The 18509-nt window shown below is 40.1% G+C and overlaps 1 protein-coding gene across 1 annotated transcript in view; it reads right to left on the reverse strand.

The window, feature by feature from the left end:
• TULP4 (TUB like protein 4) overlaps positions 1-18509 on the reverse strand; it is a 219326-nt gene that overhangs the window by 106319 nt on the left and 94498 nt on the right. Inside the window, exons 3-4 of the mRNA XM_089669724.1 lie at positions 16467-16595; positions 2909-3070 (exon numbers count right to left, since the gene is read on the reverse strand). Coding sequence (XP_089525850.1) covers positions 2909-3070; positions 16467-16595 — 291 coding nt within the window. The remainder of the gene's footprint in view (positions 1-2908; positions 3071-16466; positions 16596-18509) is intronic.

An 18509-nucleotide genomic window follows, 5' to 3' on the forward strand; every position in this document is an offset into this window, starting at 1 on the left:
TTGAGGTTTTTTTTTTGTTTTTTTTTTTAAAAAAAACATACTTTTCTAGGTGGATGCAGTATCGGTCCGATGCTGCATCTGTCCCTTGCTGTCCCTAAGGGCTCATGTACACAGGGTGTTTGAAAAACTCTCCTGATGGCTGGAAATTGACTGCTAGAAAACGTAGGTTAAAAACGTCAGTTTAGCTGCGTTTATCTACCGCATTTATGCACGTTTGCGTTTAGAAGCGCTTTTAAAAGATAACCTCAGGAGACCCTCCCAAATGCCCAGAATGCACTGAAAAATAGTAAATTCACTAAAAAAGGCTACTAAAATATCGCACAAGTTATTTTATCAAGTCAAGCACTGACAGCTGAATGTAAAAGAAAGAATTGCCGGAAATTAAAAAATAACAAAAAACCGCGTGGGGTCCCCCTCTCCCATCCATAACAAGCCCTCCGGGCTGGTATGGATTTTGAGGGGAGGCCCCACGGCAAAATAAAAAAAAAAAAATGTCGTGGGGTTCCACCCCAAAATCCATACCAGACCCTTATCCGAGCATGCAGCCCGGCAGGTCAGGAGAGGGGGCGGGGCGAGTGAGCCCTGAACCATACCAGGCCACATGCCCTCAACATGGGGGGGTTCTTTGGGGTGGAGGGGCCTCCCCCCACCCAACGCACCTTGTCCCCATGTTGATGGGGACAAGGGCCTCTTCCCCACAACCCTGGGCTGTGGTTGTGGGGGTCTGCGGGCGGGGGGCTTATTGGAATCTGGAAGCGCCCTTTAGCAAGGGGGCCCCCAGATGCCACTCCCCCCCCCACATGAATGAGTATGGGGTACATGGTAACGCTACCCATTCACAAAAAAAAAAAGCTGTAGTGTGAAAAAAGACAGGAGACATTCTTTGAAGTCCTACATGAGCCCTAAGAGTGACAAATGATCAATCAAAGACCACTGACCGCTCAGTTCTCAGTGATCAGATTGCTGGTGACACTCAGTCACCGTTCTCTGCTCTTATCTGCTCCCCCACCCCCCAGGCTCACTGGAGCACTGGACTATGGAGAGGGCGGGAGCAGCTGACTCAGGTTCTCAGCGAATTCCTGAGAGTCTGAGCTGGGTGCCAGTCTAGGGATCTGGGTTGATTGCAACTTTAAAGTCAGGATCTTTCCCCAGCCTGGATCGGCTGAGTGTTGCCAGCTGAAAGTGGATTTTAGCCCGCCATCAATTGAAAGTGGGTCACAGCAGTGTAAAATTAACTGAAATCCTGTTATCCACAGGAGAAGCACAGCCAAGCGAGCATTGGCTGTACTTCTCCTTTAACCCCTTGAAGCCGATCGCACACAGATATGCGGCCTCTCGGCATCTGGGCCTTGACGCCGAGCAGCAGCATATTTGGGCGCAATTAGAAAATACATATATGTGCTGATAGCACATATGTTGACGACTCCTGTAAAGGTCCTGATCTCCCCTTTCGATCGGGACCTTTTCCGATCATGTGACCGCCATGATGGCGAATCACAGTGGTCACATGACCCTAAAACCCCGCCCCACCTCCTGGCTTCTGAAACTCTTAAAGGGCCAATGCGATGAGATTAACTATGCAACCAGGGTTTACTGCATTCCCACCACCAAATTTGGGCAGCATTTCCACTAGTAAAAAAAATGCATTAAAATAAATCTTAGCCTCTATGTCCATTTCTATATGGTTCCGTATCCCTCTCTTACAGGGAAGTGTGCCTTTTGTCCAGCTCTGCAAAACAATAGCTTTGTACTTACAAACTGCCACCACAATCTCTCTCTGCAGGCCAGCATAGGCTATTTCTTCTCTAAGGATTGCAAGTCTGTTGCTTTCTCTTATAGCATAACCATATAGATAGTTAGGCCAGAAACCTATAAAAACATCCTTTCAAAAGGAAACAAATTTCCCCTGAAATTTCACCAATTTAGGAGGTATCTAAGCCTCCGACACTTGCATCCCAGTGTTCGTCTCTATAAAAAAATGCATCATATTAAGAATATATATTGTACACACACTTACAAGCTCCTCTCTTAGCTGCACATAGATTAACCACACAGACCACCACTTTAGTAACCAAGAGATTCTGCTCCTATAATGCAATTTTCTTTCTTGTGTTTCCTGACTAATGGACAGCCAAGTCTCTGTTTATGTAAACATTCCAGTTACTATAGCAATGACTTCCTATTATGTGAGCCCTGTCTCAAAGCAGACAAAAAAAAAAGTGGTAGGGCTCAAAGTAGAATTAAAAGGGTCAATATACTAAATACTGATTTGTCAGTCTTGTTTGGATGCCAGAGAGACTTTCAATTAGAACACACAGATCGTGAAGGTGAGAACTCCCCCTGCAGAATACAGAAGCTCCTTTAATGGTGGTGGATAATGTCATTTGCCAAAGTTCACGTTACATCATTTACATACTGCAAAAAGCAATTGTAATAAGGCCAGCAGGTGCACATTAACCTGGTTCACACTGATGCGGTGTGGAAATTGCAGCGTTTTCCATGCTAATTCCGCACTGCATCAGAATAGCACCCCGTTCATGCGACCCACTGCAGGTGTTTATGTCAAGTTAACAACACCCCGAAAGCAATCCGCAAAACACGGTGCGATGTGCAGAATCATATCGCATAGGTGTGAATACCCATGCGATCCGATTCTAGTGTGGACCAAAAAAAGGGTCCTGTGCCTTTTTGGTGCGGGTGCGGTGCGATTAGAACCATACAAAATGTATGGCTCCAATCGCACCGCACACAAATCGCATGTGATTTGAACAGGAATACGGTACGGTTCCCGTGCAAATCACATGTGATATACCGTACCGCATATATGTGAACCCAGGGTAAATGTGTATTTAGGTTGGTCAGAAAAGAAGAGAAAATAAATATTAAATAAAATAAACATATTGCTTACCTGTTGATCATCTGGTGTCCAGATCCCACAGGTTATTTGACTCTCTAAATTTATCTCTGATGACCAATGCCTCTGTCCACTCACTGAACCGACAAGCACGAATCCGTCGCGGTACGAGATCAAAGCTTGTGTGCCATCATGGCTCCAGGTAAAGTCACTAACCTGAAAGGGATAAAGAGTAAAACAAATTAGTTAGACTTGATGGGCAAGTCTTTTCTTTTATCAAAGTCTGATTTTTTTAACCACCTCCCATCCGGCCGTTGTATATAAACGGTCGGACGGTGGCACTGCAGGGTTGGGTGGCCGTTTATAAACGGCCTCCTCGCACCCTGCTTATGCGCGCCTCCTGGGAGTGCGCAGCACCGCGATCCGGTGCCCGCTGTGTCCTCCGGACACAGTGAAATGCCGATCGTCGGACGGGACCTCTGTACGAGGTCCCGATCATGTGATCGCTGATTGGCCAATCAGTGATCACATGCAAAGTAGTAAGCAAGATGTCGCTTGTGACATCATTGCTTACTACGTGTGAAATCTGTGAATGATCAGAGGTCACATGGTACAAGGCTATTCACAACAGCCTTGTACCATGTGACAAGCTATGACCAATCACAGCTCACTCAGTAGCTTTCAATGGCTGCAAGAATGCAGACAGAGAGAAAGAGAAATGATTGCTTTTTTAATTTTTTAAAAATTAGATCTGCAAAATACTCACCATGCCTCTTTTTAAATTCCTTGGGATGTCGAACTTCCAAAAAAGGGTCATTGGGGGGGGGGGGGGGGTTGGTGCTACCTTGGCATTGCAGGGCCTCTAAAACTGTGATAGGTAGTCAGGAAGTGAAATGAGGAAGTTTCGCACCTTCAGGCTTTCAAAGTGGTCATTGGATTTAAGGCTCCCAAAAAGTCTCACACATGTGGTACCCCAATACTTGGTAGAAGCAGCAGAGTGTATTTTGGGGTGTAATTCCACATATACCCATGGCTTGTGTGAGAAATATATCATTTAAATGACAATTTTGTGTAAAAAAAAAAAAAGTTTTTGTAATTTTTCAAAAACTTGTGGAAAAAAACTAAATCTTCCATGGACTCAATATGCCTCTCAGCAAATAGCTTAGGGTGTCTACTTTCCGAAAAGGTTTTTTTTTTTTTTTTTTAATTTGTTTTCAAAACTTTTTGGTTTATAGCGCCAAAAATAAAATAAAAGCACACAGGTGATCAAATACCACTAAAAGAAAGCTCTATTTGTTTGAAAAAAATGTACGTAAATTTCATTTATGTACCGTATTGCATGACCGCGCAATTCTCAGTTAAACTAGTGCAGCGTTGTATAGCAAAAAAAAAAAAAATAGCGTAAATTGCAGTAACTATAGTTTGTAGACATTATAACTTTCACACAAAGCAATAAATATACACTTATTTGGATTTTTTTTTTACCAATGCCATGTAGCAGAATACATTATGGCCTAAATGTATGACCAACTTTGAGTTTACTATATATTTTTTATAGCCGAATGTAAAAAATATTGTTTTTATTCAAAATTTTCAGGCTTTTTTTGTTTATAGAGCGAAAAATAAAAAGCACACAGGTGATCAAATATCACCAAAAGAAAGCTCTATTTGTGTGAAAAAAAGGACAAAAATTTTGTTTGGGTACAGCATTGCATGACCGCCCAATTATCACTTGAAATTGTGCAGCGCCGAATAGAAAAAAGAGGCCTGGTCATTATGGGGGGTAAATCCTCAGGAGGGCAAGTGGTTAAACACATCTCCCCAGTGGTGACAGCAATAAGAATCTATTATCTACTTGAAGAGCTACCATCATAGTCCTAACTTGTCTGCGGCCTGAACACCAAGAGTGAGAACAACAGAAACATAGAATAGTGAAGGCAGAAAAAGACTGAGTTGACCATAGAGTATTATTTTTTTGTTTTTTTTGAAGGGGGAGGGGGGGGTTGTTTTTTGTTTTTAACTTTTTTGCCTGAGTATAGATCTAGGTTTGTTCCAAGTATCATTGAAGCTTTTTACTATTGACTGGCTCACTACCTCTGCTGGACGTTTATTCCAAGCATCAACTACTCCTTCAGTAAAATGGTATTTTCTGAGATTAGTTTTGAACTTTCCTCCAGTTAGTTTAAGGTCATGTCCCATGTTCTTGATTTTGGTTTCATGTTGAAAATACTGCCCTCCTGAACCTTATTCATGCCCTTGATGTATTTAAAGGTATCAATCACGACTCCCCTTTTCCTTCTTTCCTCCAGACCGTACATGTTAAGTTCCTGAAATCGATCTTGATGTTTTATCCCCCAGACCTTTCACCATTTTTGTTACCCGTCTCTGAACTCGTTCTAGCTTATCAATATCTTTTTGTAAGTGAGGTCTCCAGAACTGTACACAGTATTCTAAATGAGGTCTAACTAAAGACCTATATAGAGGAATCAGGACCTCCTTCCTCCTGCTGGTGACCCCTCTAGTGATGCATCCGACAATAATATTTGCTTTCCCCACTGCCTGGTCACACTGTTTGCTCATTTTGCAATCATCTGAAATAAGTACCCCCAAGTCCTTTTCCTCTGGAATGCTGGCCAACAACGTACCCCCAATGTTGTACTCTCTCAAGGGATTCTTTTTCCTTAGGTGCATTATTTTACATGTAGAAACATTTTTTTCCCAATCTTCCAGCAATGTTGTGGTGCATTACTAGTTTCTTTTCCGAGTGAACCCAATTTACATCCACACTCTGGTATCTATCCTTTAGCCAGCTGCATATCCACTGAACCACCCAAGGGCTATTGTAAGTCCTAGCTTGTACAACTTTTGTATTAGGTCATTATGTGAAACTGTATAAAATGCCTTGCTGAAATCAAGGTACGCTATGTCCACAGCACCACCCTGGTCCAAAACATTGGTAATATAGTCAAAAAATCAACTTAGTCTGACATGATCTGCCCTCAATAAAGCCATGCTGCTTTGGATCAAGCAAGTTGTGTGGTTTTACGTGATCAATGATTCTTCTTTTCAGGAGTGATTCCATTAACTTAACTACAACAGATGTTAAACTCACTGGCCTGTAATTGCCAGCTTCTACCTTGCTGCCCTTCTTGTGAATAGGTAAAATATTGGCTGTCCACCAGTCATAGGGAACTTCTCCTGTTAAGAAGACATTGATAAAAAAAAAGATCAGTTGATGGTCCAACAATTATACCTTGAAGTTCTCTTAGAACTCTGGGATGAATACCATCAGGACCCATTGCTTTATTAATCTTTAACTGAGCCAGTTCCTCTGCTACCTCTGTCTCCAGAAATCCTAAAAATGAACCATCATTACTAGAACCAATATGATTTCCCAACTTATTATTGTTAGTATAATTTTTTCTGAGAAGACTGAACAAAAGTTATTGTTTAAGTGGTTTGCTACATCCAGGTCTCCCTCAACATAAGTGTTGTGCCCAGTTTTCATTTTTAGTGATCCCATCGTATTTTTTATATCACTATTGTACCTAAAAAAGGTTTTATCTGCCGTCTTAATAGATTTAGCAATTTCCTCCTCTTTCTGTGGTTTGGCAGCACTAATAATGTGTTTGGCCTTCTTTTACTGTTCTCTGTCAGCTACACGTCCTATTTCCTTGAAACACCTATATGCTGATTGTTTTTCCCTTTGCTATCCTACTTATCTCTTTAGTGAACCATATTGGTTTTTTTTCCCATTTATTCTTACTAACTTGCCTGACATATAATCTAGTTGCCTCCAGGATGGTAGACTTTAACAGTGCCCACTGATTACTTACTCCTGTTGTTTTACTCCAACCTTTCAATTATTTAGAAATTCTCCCATTTCAGCAACATTTGTCTTTTTTTGAAATTTAAAACTTTTGTTTTTGTACATGACTTTTCAGTTCCTCTTTTAATATCAAACCAAAGACATTAGTGATCACTAGAACCCAAATTTTCTCCCACCTCAACATTAGACAGTCTATCTCAACTTGTCAGTACTAGGTCTAGAATATGATCACCTCGGGTTGGACTTTTTACTAACTGTTTAGTTATGTAACAATGGTAGTATCTGCTTATAATTCTTGTTTGAGTCAGTGTCTTCACTGCCAGAAACCATAAGTGATGGTTTTAATGCTAAAAAAAACACTGGAGATTATAATTTGCTAGGAGCAAACAGTCCCAGACCAGGACTGAGAGAGAGAAAAAAAATTATCTTTCTTGGTGTTTTTGGAGTTGGATACCTAAAAATTACATGTAATGGGGGGTGACTGTAGCCGTATTAGTACAAACAACTTATTTTCAGGACAAACGTTCCTTTCTTTTTGGTCCAAGTATCAATGGTACACAATGGTACACAGTAATGTAATTAAACTGGGATAGTTTAGATAAGGAAAGTAGTGGGCTATGGAATAGGGAAAGAGAATGTGGGGTCTGGATAGGAATAGTCATTTGGCTAGTGATATAGCAATCAGAAGTCCACATTTAGGTGTCCTTTTATGAAACAGAGATCAGCGGAAATCCTAAGGATCGTTGTTGTTCCCAGATCATTAGTGGTTTAGGAAACAGAGATGATCAGCGGAGAACATGTTCTCCGCTGATCATCTCAGCACACAGACTGCCAGTGTATGAAGGAGCGATGTCAGCCCTTCACTGGCGATCTGTGTTCTCCCTCCAGATTCTCCAGCCCAGAGCTGGAAAATTGGGAGAACCGCAAACGAAGCAGCGGTAATTTACCGGTGCTTAGTAAACGGTGTTTGACTGATCTCTTACTGTAATCTCGTGAGATTATAGTAACAGCAGCCGTTTGCCAGCATTCAAAGCGTTTGTAGATCACTTCTCTCTTCATTCGCAGAAGCGATCTACACCGCTTCATAAAAAAAGGCATTCAAAACTATCTCCTCTGAGAATGCCGAAGAACTGAGCAGCGGTCATTTACCGCTGCATGATAAAAGGACACCTTAGTCCATTATTTCTTGTGTCAAATACAATTATTATTCATAGACTCATAGTTAAAAAGTTCCCCTTTCCTTAGTATTTTAAAGTTCCGTTTAGGAACCAACATTTAAAATATTCCATAGTGTGGTCTTGTGAGAAGTGATGTCCCACAGGTGTGCAATAATCATCTTCCTTATGCATACCTCCAAACTTTGAGATGAAAAAGAGCACAAACCAGGAAATTAAAGAAGTTTCCAGCGCCACTATAATGGCAAAAGAAATGCGGAGTGGTATGCACCACATTAACTAAGCAGATAAACCTGTTTTGGGTGTATCTGCACCACCCGTGCCAGTTTATAGTCCAGAGAGATACAGAAACTGGCACAGGGTCTGCACTTCACAGAGAGAATGTGGCAGTTTTCCATATAGACAACTGCTGTAGATCCCACCAGCTCTGAGCTGGTGTACGGGATGTGAACTGTCAGCAGACAGCTTATATCCCTCTTTGCCCGCACAAGGATTACACTGAAAAAGCAGATCCTTCAGGGCTAACAAGCCTCCTCATTCCTCACGCACTCAGCTGAGCAAGGACGGGTAAAGATAAGAACATGCAGCTTCGGCTCTTATTTTTTGTTAATAAGGAGCAAGCATTTTGCCTGCGGCTTCTCTGTATATCTTTGCCAACACCTGTATAGGCTAGATTATAAGCTTACGCTTAAACGATTGTGAGTACCTTGATTACGTGTTTCAAATACATTTAGATGATTACAATGCTACACTATGGGATCCTGTGATTTTATGATTTTTATGCTGGCTATGAAATCTACTGAACCACTGAATGGGGAGAGGACAGTAGTGGAGGTGAAGCTTTAAAGTGGACTGCCCCTGCTTGGAATTTCTTTGGAATTAAAGTGTTACTAAACCCACAACAGTAAAATCAGTCTGTATATACAGTAAAGCATGTTTGTTATGCTCACTGTGGAACCTAAGGGGTTAATCCTCTGCATTGTGTAAAACGGCCGTTTGATCCTGCCTTCTCCAATCCTCCCCTTCTTCTACAGTCCCCAATCCATCTGCTGACAGTACAGAGCCCTAGGAGGCACTCCGCACATGCACAATTTGGTGTGTATTGCTGTGTATTGTGTAAAAAGGCGGTTTGATTCTGACGTCTCTGCTCTCCTCTTGTTCAAATGTGCACATTTTATCTCCTGGTGATGTGATTCTTTTTTAGTCATTAGACCGTTGGATTTTTTTAATTGAACTTCTTTTGTTTGAAATTAATTTTGGTTAAAATATTTTTATTAATTGTTTGGAGGACTTTATTTAATCACAATATTTATTGAATGATTTATTGCCATTAATTTTCACAAAGAATAATTTATATTATTGAACCAGCGCTGTAATTATTATTTAGTTACAGCAGGTAAAATAAGTATTGAACACGTCACCAATTTTCTTGGTAAATATATTTCTAATGGTGCTATTGACATGAGATTTTCACCACACGTCAGTAACAACCCATGCAATCCATACATACAAAGAAACCAACACAAAAATTTCGGAAATTAAGTTATGTGTAATAAAATGTAATGAAAGTATTGAACACGCTAACTGAAATGTATTTAATACTTCATACAAAATCCTTTGCTAGTAATGACAGCTTCAGGATCCCTCCTGTATGCAGAAACTAGTTGCATGCATTGCTTAGGTGTGATTTTGGCCCATTCTTCCACACAAACAGTCCTCAAATCCTGAAGGTTCCCTGGGTATCTTTGATGAACTCTGATCTTTAGTTCTTTTCATAGATTTTCTATTGGATTCAAGTTAGGTGATTGGCTAAACCATTCTAGCAGTTTTATTTTCTTTCTTTGAAACCAATTGAGTTTTCTTGGCTTTAAGTTTGAGATCATTGTCTTGCTGAAATGTACACCCTCATTTCATCTTCATCATCCTGGTAGATGGCAGCAGATTTTTATCAAGAATATCTTGATACATTTTTCCATTCATCCATCCTTCATTGATATGAATTTTGCCAGTACCATATACTGAAAAACAGCCCTACACCATGATGTTCCCACCTCCAAACTTCACTGTTGGTATGGTATTTTTGGGGTGATGTGCAGTACCATTTGACCGCCAAACATGGTGTGTATTATGGCATCCAAAGAGTTAAATTTTGGTCTCATCTGAGCAGACTATAGTCTCCCAGTATTTCACAGGCTTGTCTAAATGTTGTCCAGCAAACCTTAAACGAGTTTCAACATGCTTTTTCTTCATGAATGGAGTCTTGCGTTGTGAGCATGCATACAGGCCATGGCGGTTAGGTGCATTACTTATTGTTTTCTTTGAAACAATTGTAACTGCTAATTACAGGTCTTTCTGAAGCTTTCCACAAGTGGTCCCTGACTCTTGGAAAACTCTTTTGATAATTCTTTTCACTCCTTTGTCAGAAATTTTGCGAGGAGTACCTGGTCATGGCCAGTTTATGGTGAAATGATGTTCTTTCCACTTCTGGATTATAGCCCCAACAGTGCTCAATGGAACATTCAGGCGTTTAGAAATCCTTCTGTAACCAATGTTATCAGTATGTTTTACAACAATAAAGTTGCAGAGGTCTTGAGAGAGCTCTTTGCTTTTATCCATCATGAGATGTTTCTTGTCTGACACCTTGGTAATGAGACACCTTTTTATAGGCCATCAGTTGAGACTGAACCAGCTGATATTAATTTGCACTGACAAGGAGCAGGATTGCTTTCTAATTACTGATAGATTTCAACTGGCTTTCCGTGCCTTTTTGCACCTCCCTTTCTTCATGTGTTCACTGCTTTTTGCCTGTGTCATTCCTTTTTATTACACATAACTTAATTTCTGAACTTATTGGATTGCATGGGTTGTTACCAACACTTGGTGAAAAGTTCAGATCAATAGCACCTTTAAAAATATTTTTACAGAGAAAAATGCTGACTTAGTTTACCCGCTGTATATCACTCTCTCAAAACTCCAGCAACTGGTCTCCTCAGTTCCCAGGCATTTACAGTGTTGTTAAAAGAAGAGTAGATGCTACACTGTGGTAAACAAGGCCCTGTCCCAACATTTTTGAGATGTACTGCAGCCATTAATTTAAAAATTACCTTATTTGTTTCTTAAACTGGTACATTTTCTCTGCTTAATCCAGGGGTGTCCAAACTATGGCCCTTCAGCTGTTGAAGTACTACAAGTCCCATCATGCCTCAGTCTCTGGGTATCTTGCCTGTAGATGTCAGAGTCTTGCAAGGCCTCATGGGACTTGCAGTTCCTCAACAACTGGAGGGCCATAGTTTGGACACCCCTGGTTTAAACATCTGATATGTTTTCTAATGTGAATAAAATATGGGTTTATGAGATTTGCAAATCATTGCATTCTGTTTTTATGTAGATTTTACAAAGTGTCCCAATTTTTTTTCTTAAATTGGTGTTGTATATCTCTATCTTAACTCCTTCACGCTGGCCACCTCTCAGCCCTTTAAGAGTTCTAAAAGCATTTACCGCAACACCTATACTGTGATATTGTGTAGCTTTTCACTGTCCTATTTTTGTTTTGTTTTTTTGTTGTTGTAACTATGTTTGTAAAACCAAACAAAAGTTTATTATGAGAAAAAAGAGTTCTAAAAGCCAAGAGGCAGGAATTTGAGTCATGTGACTGCTGTGCTTGGCTTTCACAGTGGTCACATGATCAGAAAGCTCTTGATCGCAAGTATGCACTGCGAGCTTACTGATCCCCGCTGGATACCTTGTTGGAAGCGTGCAGGGAACACGCTCTCAGCATAGGTAGTTGTTTACACAGGGCCGGAGTTAAGGCCCACCCGCTGAACGGCACATCCAGTTGTGTTCAAAATAATAGCAGTCAGACATCACTAACCTGATCAATCACTGTTTTTGGTAGAAATGATATTTCTACATGGCAAATAATTTACTAGCAGGTGTAGTAAAGTAATAGAAATCCAATAGACCCAACACTCCTGACATGCATGCTGCTGATTCTGTGTAATTGAATCACTAATTGAAAGGGGCATGTTCAAAATAATAGCAGTGTGGAGTTCTATTAGTGAGGTCATTCATTCTTTGTAAAACAGGTGGCAATTATTGCCCTTATTTAAGGAAGGAAGGCAGCAAATGTACATGCTGGTTACATTGCATTTCTCTCTGAAATTCTGAGGAAAATGGGTCGTTCCAGACATTGTTCAGAAGAACAGCGTACCTTGATTAAAAAGTTGATTGGAGAGGGGAAAACATATAAAGAAGTGCAGAAAATGATAGGCTGCTCAGCTAAAAAGATCGCAAATGCTTTAAAATGGCAACCAAAACATGAAAGACGTGGAAGAAAGCGAAAAACTACTATTCGAATGGATAGAAAGATAGCCAAAATGGCAAGGACTCAGCCAACAATCAGCTCCAGGAAGATCAAAGAAGGTCTAAAGTTACCTGTGAGTACTGTTACAATTAGAAGATGCCTATGTGAAGCCAAGCTATCTGCAAGAAGCCCCCGCAAAGTCCTACTGTTGAAAAAAACGACATGTGCTGAAGAGGTTACAATTTGCCAAAGAGCACATTGACTGGCCTAAAGAGAAATGGCGCAACATTTTGTGGACTGATGAAAGTAAGATTGTTCTTTTTGGGTCTAGTGGCCGGAGACAGTTTGTCAGACGACCCCCAAACACTGAATTCAAGCCACAGTACACTGTGAAGACAGTGAAGCATGGTTGCGCAAGCATCATGATATGGGGATGGTTCTCATACAACGGTGTTGGGCCTATTTATCGCATACCAGGGATCATGGATCAGTTTGAATACATCAGAATACTTGAAGAGGCCATGCTGCCTTATGCTGAAGAGGAAATGCCCTTGAAATGGGTGTTCCAACAAGACAACGACCCCAAACACACCAGTAAATGTGCAACATCTTGGCTCCAGACCAACAAGATTGACGTTATGGAGTGGCCAGCCCAATCTCCGGATCTTAATCCAATAGAAAACTTGTGGGGTGACATCAAAAATGCAGTTTCTGAGGCAAAACCAAGAAATAGAGAAGAACTGTGGAATGTAGTCCAATCATCCTGGGCTGGAATACCTGTTCACAGGTGCCAGAAGTTGGTTGACTCCATGCAACACAGATGTACACCAGTTCTCAGAAACAGTGCTTATACAACTAAATATTCATTAAATGATTCAAAGGAAAGCAAAATCTTCAAACATTTTTCAGTTTACATAATGAATGTTTGAGTTTGTAAAGAAGAATACAAACACTGCTATTTTTTTGAACAGTCTAATATTCACTTTTCTTCAATTTTTTTTAGAGGAACAACACAAATTTAATATATTTTTCTTCATGTTTTGATTTGGAATAGCATGTGCAGTGTTCCCAATGCATTTGCGTGTATGGAAATAAAAGCTATTAGAAGGATTTTGAGCTTTATTCACCTTTTTCAACACACTGCTATTATTTTGAAAACAACTGTATATGCATAGGGCTAGCATGATGAGGTTAAGGTAACTTGCATCTATAGCTTTACTGCGCCTTTCTCTTGATGGCCAATAAATATGTCTGGGGATAAACTTTCATCTACACCTTAAACAATTTACATTTGCTGGCAATTTTCTTACATATATTACCCTTCTCAAAGCAGTTCTGCAGATTTGCACCTCAGATATATTGTCATTAAAAGGAACTGAACACTTTGCATTTCAATTACATGATTGGTATTAGAGCAAGCAATTCCATCAAAGGAGAAATGATAGATATTTGATCCAGTTTAGCTAATTTAGATGGATGGCCTCATGTAAAAGCCCATTAAATAGATTATTATGCTCAGGCTACCATGCTTGGCTTCATTATTGCAGGCAACATGATGACATCAATGTCTAGAGTCATTTCTGAAAATGCAAAGAGTTTTCTGTGCTAGAGATTTATGTTTATGTCTTGCTTTATTAATATGCTTTTGAGAGACCATTTAAAATATGTACAAGCAGACAGCCATAAATTGTATACGTAAAGATTGAAGTTGAGCTCTAGGCAGACATGAAAGCCACAAGTCAATGCAGCTCTATAATCATTAATACATCATTAAATGTATTTTTAAATGCAGGCAGTGTAAGCAATTTGACCTGGCAACAGGATCTTTCAGGTTTTGTATAGTAGTGTGAAAAGAAGAACCAGTACAAGGAGCAAATCACTTTATGTACTGACAAGAAATATGCTGATAGGAAAAACAGCAGAGTGATAGAGAGATGAGCAAATCAACGTGCTGCTTTTTTTCATTATCCAGTCACAGGCTAGGGTGGGCCCAGCATAACCTGGGCTCAGCAGAAGTGATGCTGGTCATCTACTGAACACATCTAGTGGCAGAAAGAAAGTACTGCAGGGAAAATCTCTGGATTAAATGTGAATATTACAGCAAAAGCTTTAAGATTTCTGCATCACAAAAATTCATAATAAAAAATAAAATTTCCTCGAGTTAAACCAAAGAAGAAAATACCCAAGAGCATCTAAAAAATAAAGACATCACATACATCGTAATCATGTATAGTTGATAGGCTGACACAAACACTAGTCTTCTGATGTGCCAGTCTCTAAAGAGTCTGTAAGAATTGCTGGAGGAAGATGTTAAAGTAGATCTAAAGTCAAAACTTTTTTACATTTTTGGATAGATTAAGAAAGGGTTAAATCCCACTTTTTTAAATTTTCAATCAGCAAATGAGTGGAGATTTCTTAATAGTGAGCTGTCACCACAAGTCTCCCTATTGGAAGCCTTTTCCTCTAATCCAGTTTCAATGATAACTACTACAAATGTAGTATTTTCCCTCAGTTTCATGATTTATAACCCTTCGTACTCTATCCTACTCTATTTTTTAAGCTTTAGATGTGCTTAAAGAATATGTTAATCCAACATGTCATATTCCTGATATGGACCTGCTGTACCATGTACTTGTATGAAAACGTATCCAGTTCACTTTGCATTGCATTGTTTCCTTTTGTAAAATCACTGGTGTTCCTGCCAGTCCCTCTACTTACCTATTAAACAGTGACTACACTAGGCATGAGAGCACACTGTGGTCAGTTTTCTAGCTGTGCTGGGAACTCCGTGTGCTCTCCTCCAATAATCAGATTTGTCCTGACACAGAGCAGGCTATTCATGATTATGTGGGATGTCCTAAAGCAATAAAAGATCTGAGGGGTGGGAGACATCATAATAACCACTGCAATCTATCCCAAAGATCCTACTCAGCCGTACGTGACAAGCTGCGGCCAAAGGCAGAATCCTTTGCAGCTCTGACATCCACCTTGCAAAACCATGTGAATGTATGAACTGAAGACCATGTCGCGGCCTTGCAAACCTGCGCAACTGGCACCTGATGGCGAATAGCCCAAGATGCCCCCATACTCCTAGTAGAGTGAGACCTTACCCTTCAAACCATAGGCTTGAATGATTAACTGGCAGATCCAAATGAGAAATAGTTGACCTGGATGCTGTTGGCCCTTCTGGTTGCACAAACCAGGATTCCTGACCTGTACCACCGAACTCAAGTAACCATTTGAACTGACCATTCCAACTACATTCAGAGCATGCAGCGATATTTTTCCTGCCAACTGTGGACTAGGAAAAAAGAAAGGCAAGACACTGTACTGATTCAAGCGAAAACTAGAAACCACTCTAGGCAAAAAAGATGAAGGAGTATGCAACATCAACTCATCATGATACAAGACCAAGAACAGCTACGTGCATAAAAAAGCTGCCAGCTCTGACACGCTCCTTGCCGAAGTGATAGCAACCAAAGAAGCCACCTTCCGAGCCAGAACTAACAGAAGAACTAACAGAGTCTCTTGAACTGGTTCAAAATGTGGCTTCTGCAAGTACAGCCAAGACCACGTTCAAGTCACAAGGACACAAGGGATGAACTGATAGACAGTCCACGTTACACCATGCACGAAGTACGAAACAAAGAGTGAGAAACAACGGTCTCTGGGAAAAAAAATTAATGGAACTGAGATCTGACCTTTAATGGTACTTAAGGCCAATTTTCATTTCCCCTCCCAATTGGAAAAAGGACAAAAACCTTTCAATCACACATTTCCATGGGTGCTACTTCCTGGCTTCATACCAGGAAAATATGATTTTCAGGGCCAGATAGAGACAGCCAAAGGACCAGATGTGGTCCTGGGGCCATAGTTTGCCCAGGTCTGGGCTAGATGTTTTAAAAAATTGTTGCTCTGTTAATGGTTTATGCATGCCATTTGGTAGCAAAATGGTGTTTTTTGTGTATTGCTGTGTGTAGCTCACACAATAAACTTGTCAGTTTCTCATATACGAGCAATGCACAGGTTTGTGTCAAGTATGATTACTTTTTCAAACACAAGGGAGACGAGCACTAGTATGATTCAAAAACTGATAAGAAAAATGTAATCATAAAAAAAAAAAAACACACTTTTTACTTACAATATAGACAATACAACACATCAGCACACACCAAAATTATATAATGCAAAAGCTAATTTAAAGAACTGGCAGAAATAAATATAATGCAAAGCTAATTTATTGTAAAGAAGTAATATAAAGAAATATAACACTTTCATCTAAAAGATTTCCAGTGTACTGCCCACCTGTGCTCCCCGATCATTGACCAATTCCACAGACCATCTGCCTTCATATTGAATCCATACAAATATCCCTCCATCTGCATCACAGGTTGCCAACTTTTGGAATGGTTCGTTCCATCTCACTAACACCACCTGAAAAACAACACAAACATGATCAATCAACATTACCAAAAGCTGCATGATCCTTATATATCTACACTTGCTATGATTCATTAACTTCTAATTTATCTTTCCAAGTCGAAACTGTCAACCTTTTATCACTGCATGCAAAATGTGTGAGCTTTGAAGCTATACAAAAAAAAGTTCTAAGAGAGCTTAGTGGTTTATCATATTTACTTAATTTCAATGTAAGTTAGCCTATGTGCATTACAACTTTACTTTATTAACTGTAAGTTAGGCGAGGCGGGGAAGGGTGGGGTGGGGTAGGCACACCCCAAAATGCATAGCACTGAAAACCTGGGGGCAGAAATTGAGAACATTCAGTGTATTCCAGAGCCACAGTCAATCTACCTTAAATTAACTGATGCAGAATATAACTTTAGGTCCTGGCCCTTAAGCCCCTGTTTACACCAATGCGATTTGTGACTCCTACTAGCACGAATTTTGAATAAGGCTCCTGCATTATTTTTGGCGATTTCATGTGAAACTTGCATTGACATCTGTGCATGAAGTCACACAGATGACAGCAAGCTGCACATGAAATCGCACTGCTACAGCTGAAGTAGCACAATTTTAAAGCCGAATTCTGTGTGAACCATATTCGTGTTTTCTAATAAGAAGAGTCTATCTCCTGTGCAATATACAGGCTATAAGACTTTGCACTGCTGAGCACACTCTACATTCAGGGTTACTTATATAAAACTTTTGAACAACTTTTTTCTTTTTGGTCTAGTTATTTATTAAAACTCCTTTAAAGAACTGATCATATTTAGATTCATTCATGCAAGCATTACAACTCGATGTAAGTGTATTATCACGTGGTTAAATTCAGGTTATTAAAGGCAAGTACCCCATGTGACAAGAAGCCTCATGTTCAGTTGTTATGCCAACTTCTGTTCTGACCACTAGATTAGCAGAACGTGAATATTTGCATTTCCAGTTTTGACTAGGTGTATGTATTAACCACCTTGAGTCCAGGGCAATTTTGTAATTTTTAACAGACATGTTAAAATCTGCATTTTTTTAACCCCTTCCTACTTCCTCCTCCTGGACCTTTAAGAGATTCTAAATGCTGGGAAAACGGAGGAGGGCCATTTCAATCATGTGACCACTGTGTTTGGCAGTCAACGGTCACATGATTGTAAAGCTCCAGATCGCAAGTAGGCGGGTAACCATGCTGGGAGCTTGCACGCTCTCAGCACAGAAAATATTTACATAGGCACACTTATATGCAGCCTTTTGGCGTTAAAGCCCACCCGCTGAGAGGTCGCATATATGCATACTGTTTGTGTGCATTCAAATAGCGTCTTTTTTACCAAACTTTTTTTTTTTTACAAACAAATAAAGATACCCAATTAAAATATAGGGTTACACTGAGTAAACAGATACCAAACATGTCAAGCCATAAAACTGTATGCCTGTGAAATGGCGGATAACTACTGTACCCAAAATTGTCCATAGGGGATGCTTTAAAAGCCTTTACAGCTCATAAATTTAGAGTCTACCATGAATGATGGCCCCAGAACCATTGCTGCCACTCTGATTCACTGCAATACCTCATATGTGCGGCAAATCATTGTTTGCATACACACGCATGCCGTATGCATGAATTTACTTTCATGTGTGTGCAGAAAGGTTGCTGTTAATCTATATCTATGCTTTTTTCATTTCACTTTGGTGCTATCACAAGGGGGCCAAAAGTCTCTATGTGATAGCATGTGCAGGTGACCGGTTCTCTTTATGGAGACATCAGGTTCCATTAGATCACCAAATGTCTCAACTACTCTCCACTGCAGCTACTCAAGCACAGACTGTGCTTAATAAGCTGCTTCCCTCGCCTCAACAGCTGAGGAATGATAGCTCTGAACCAGGAAGTGAAGAAATGCT

This window comes from Staurois parvus, unplaced genomic scaffold (assembly GCF_062004578.1).
Source record: "Staurois parvus isolate SC_StPar_1 unplaced genomic scaffold, SC_StPar_1.0 ptg000081l, whole genome shotgun sequence".
NCBI lineage: Eukaryota > Metazoa > Chordata > Amphibia > Anura > Ranidae > Staurois > Staurois parvus.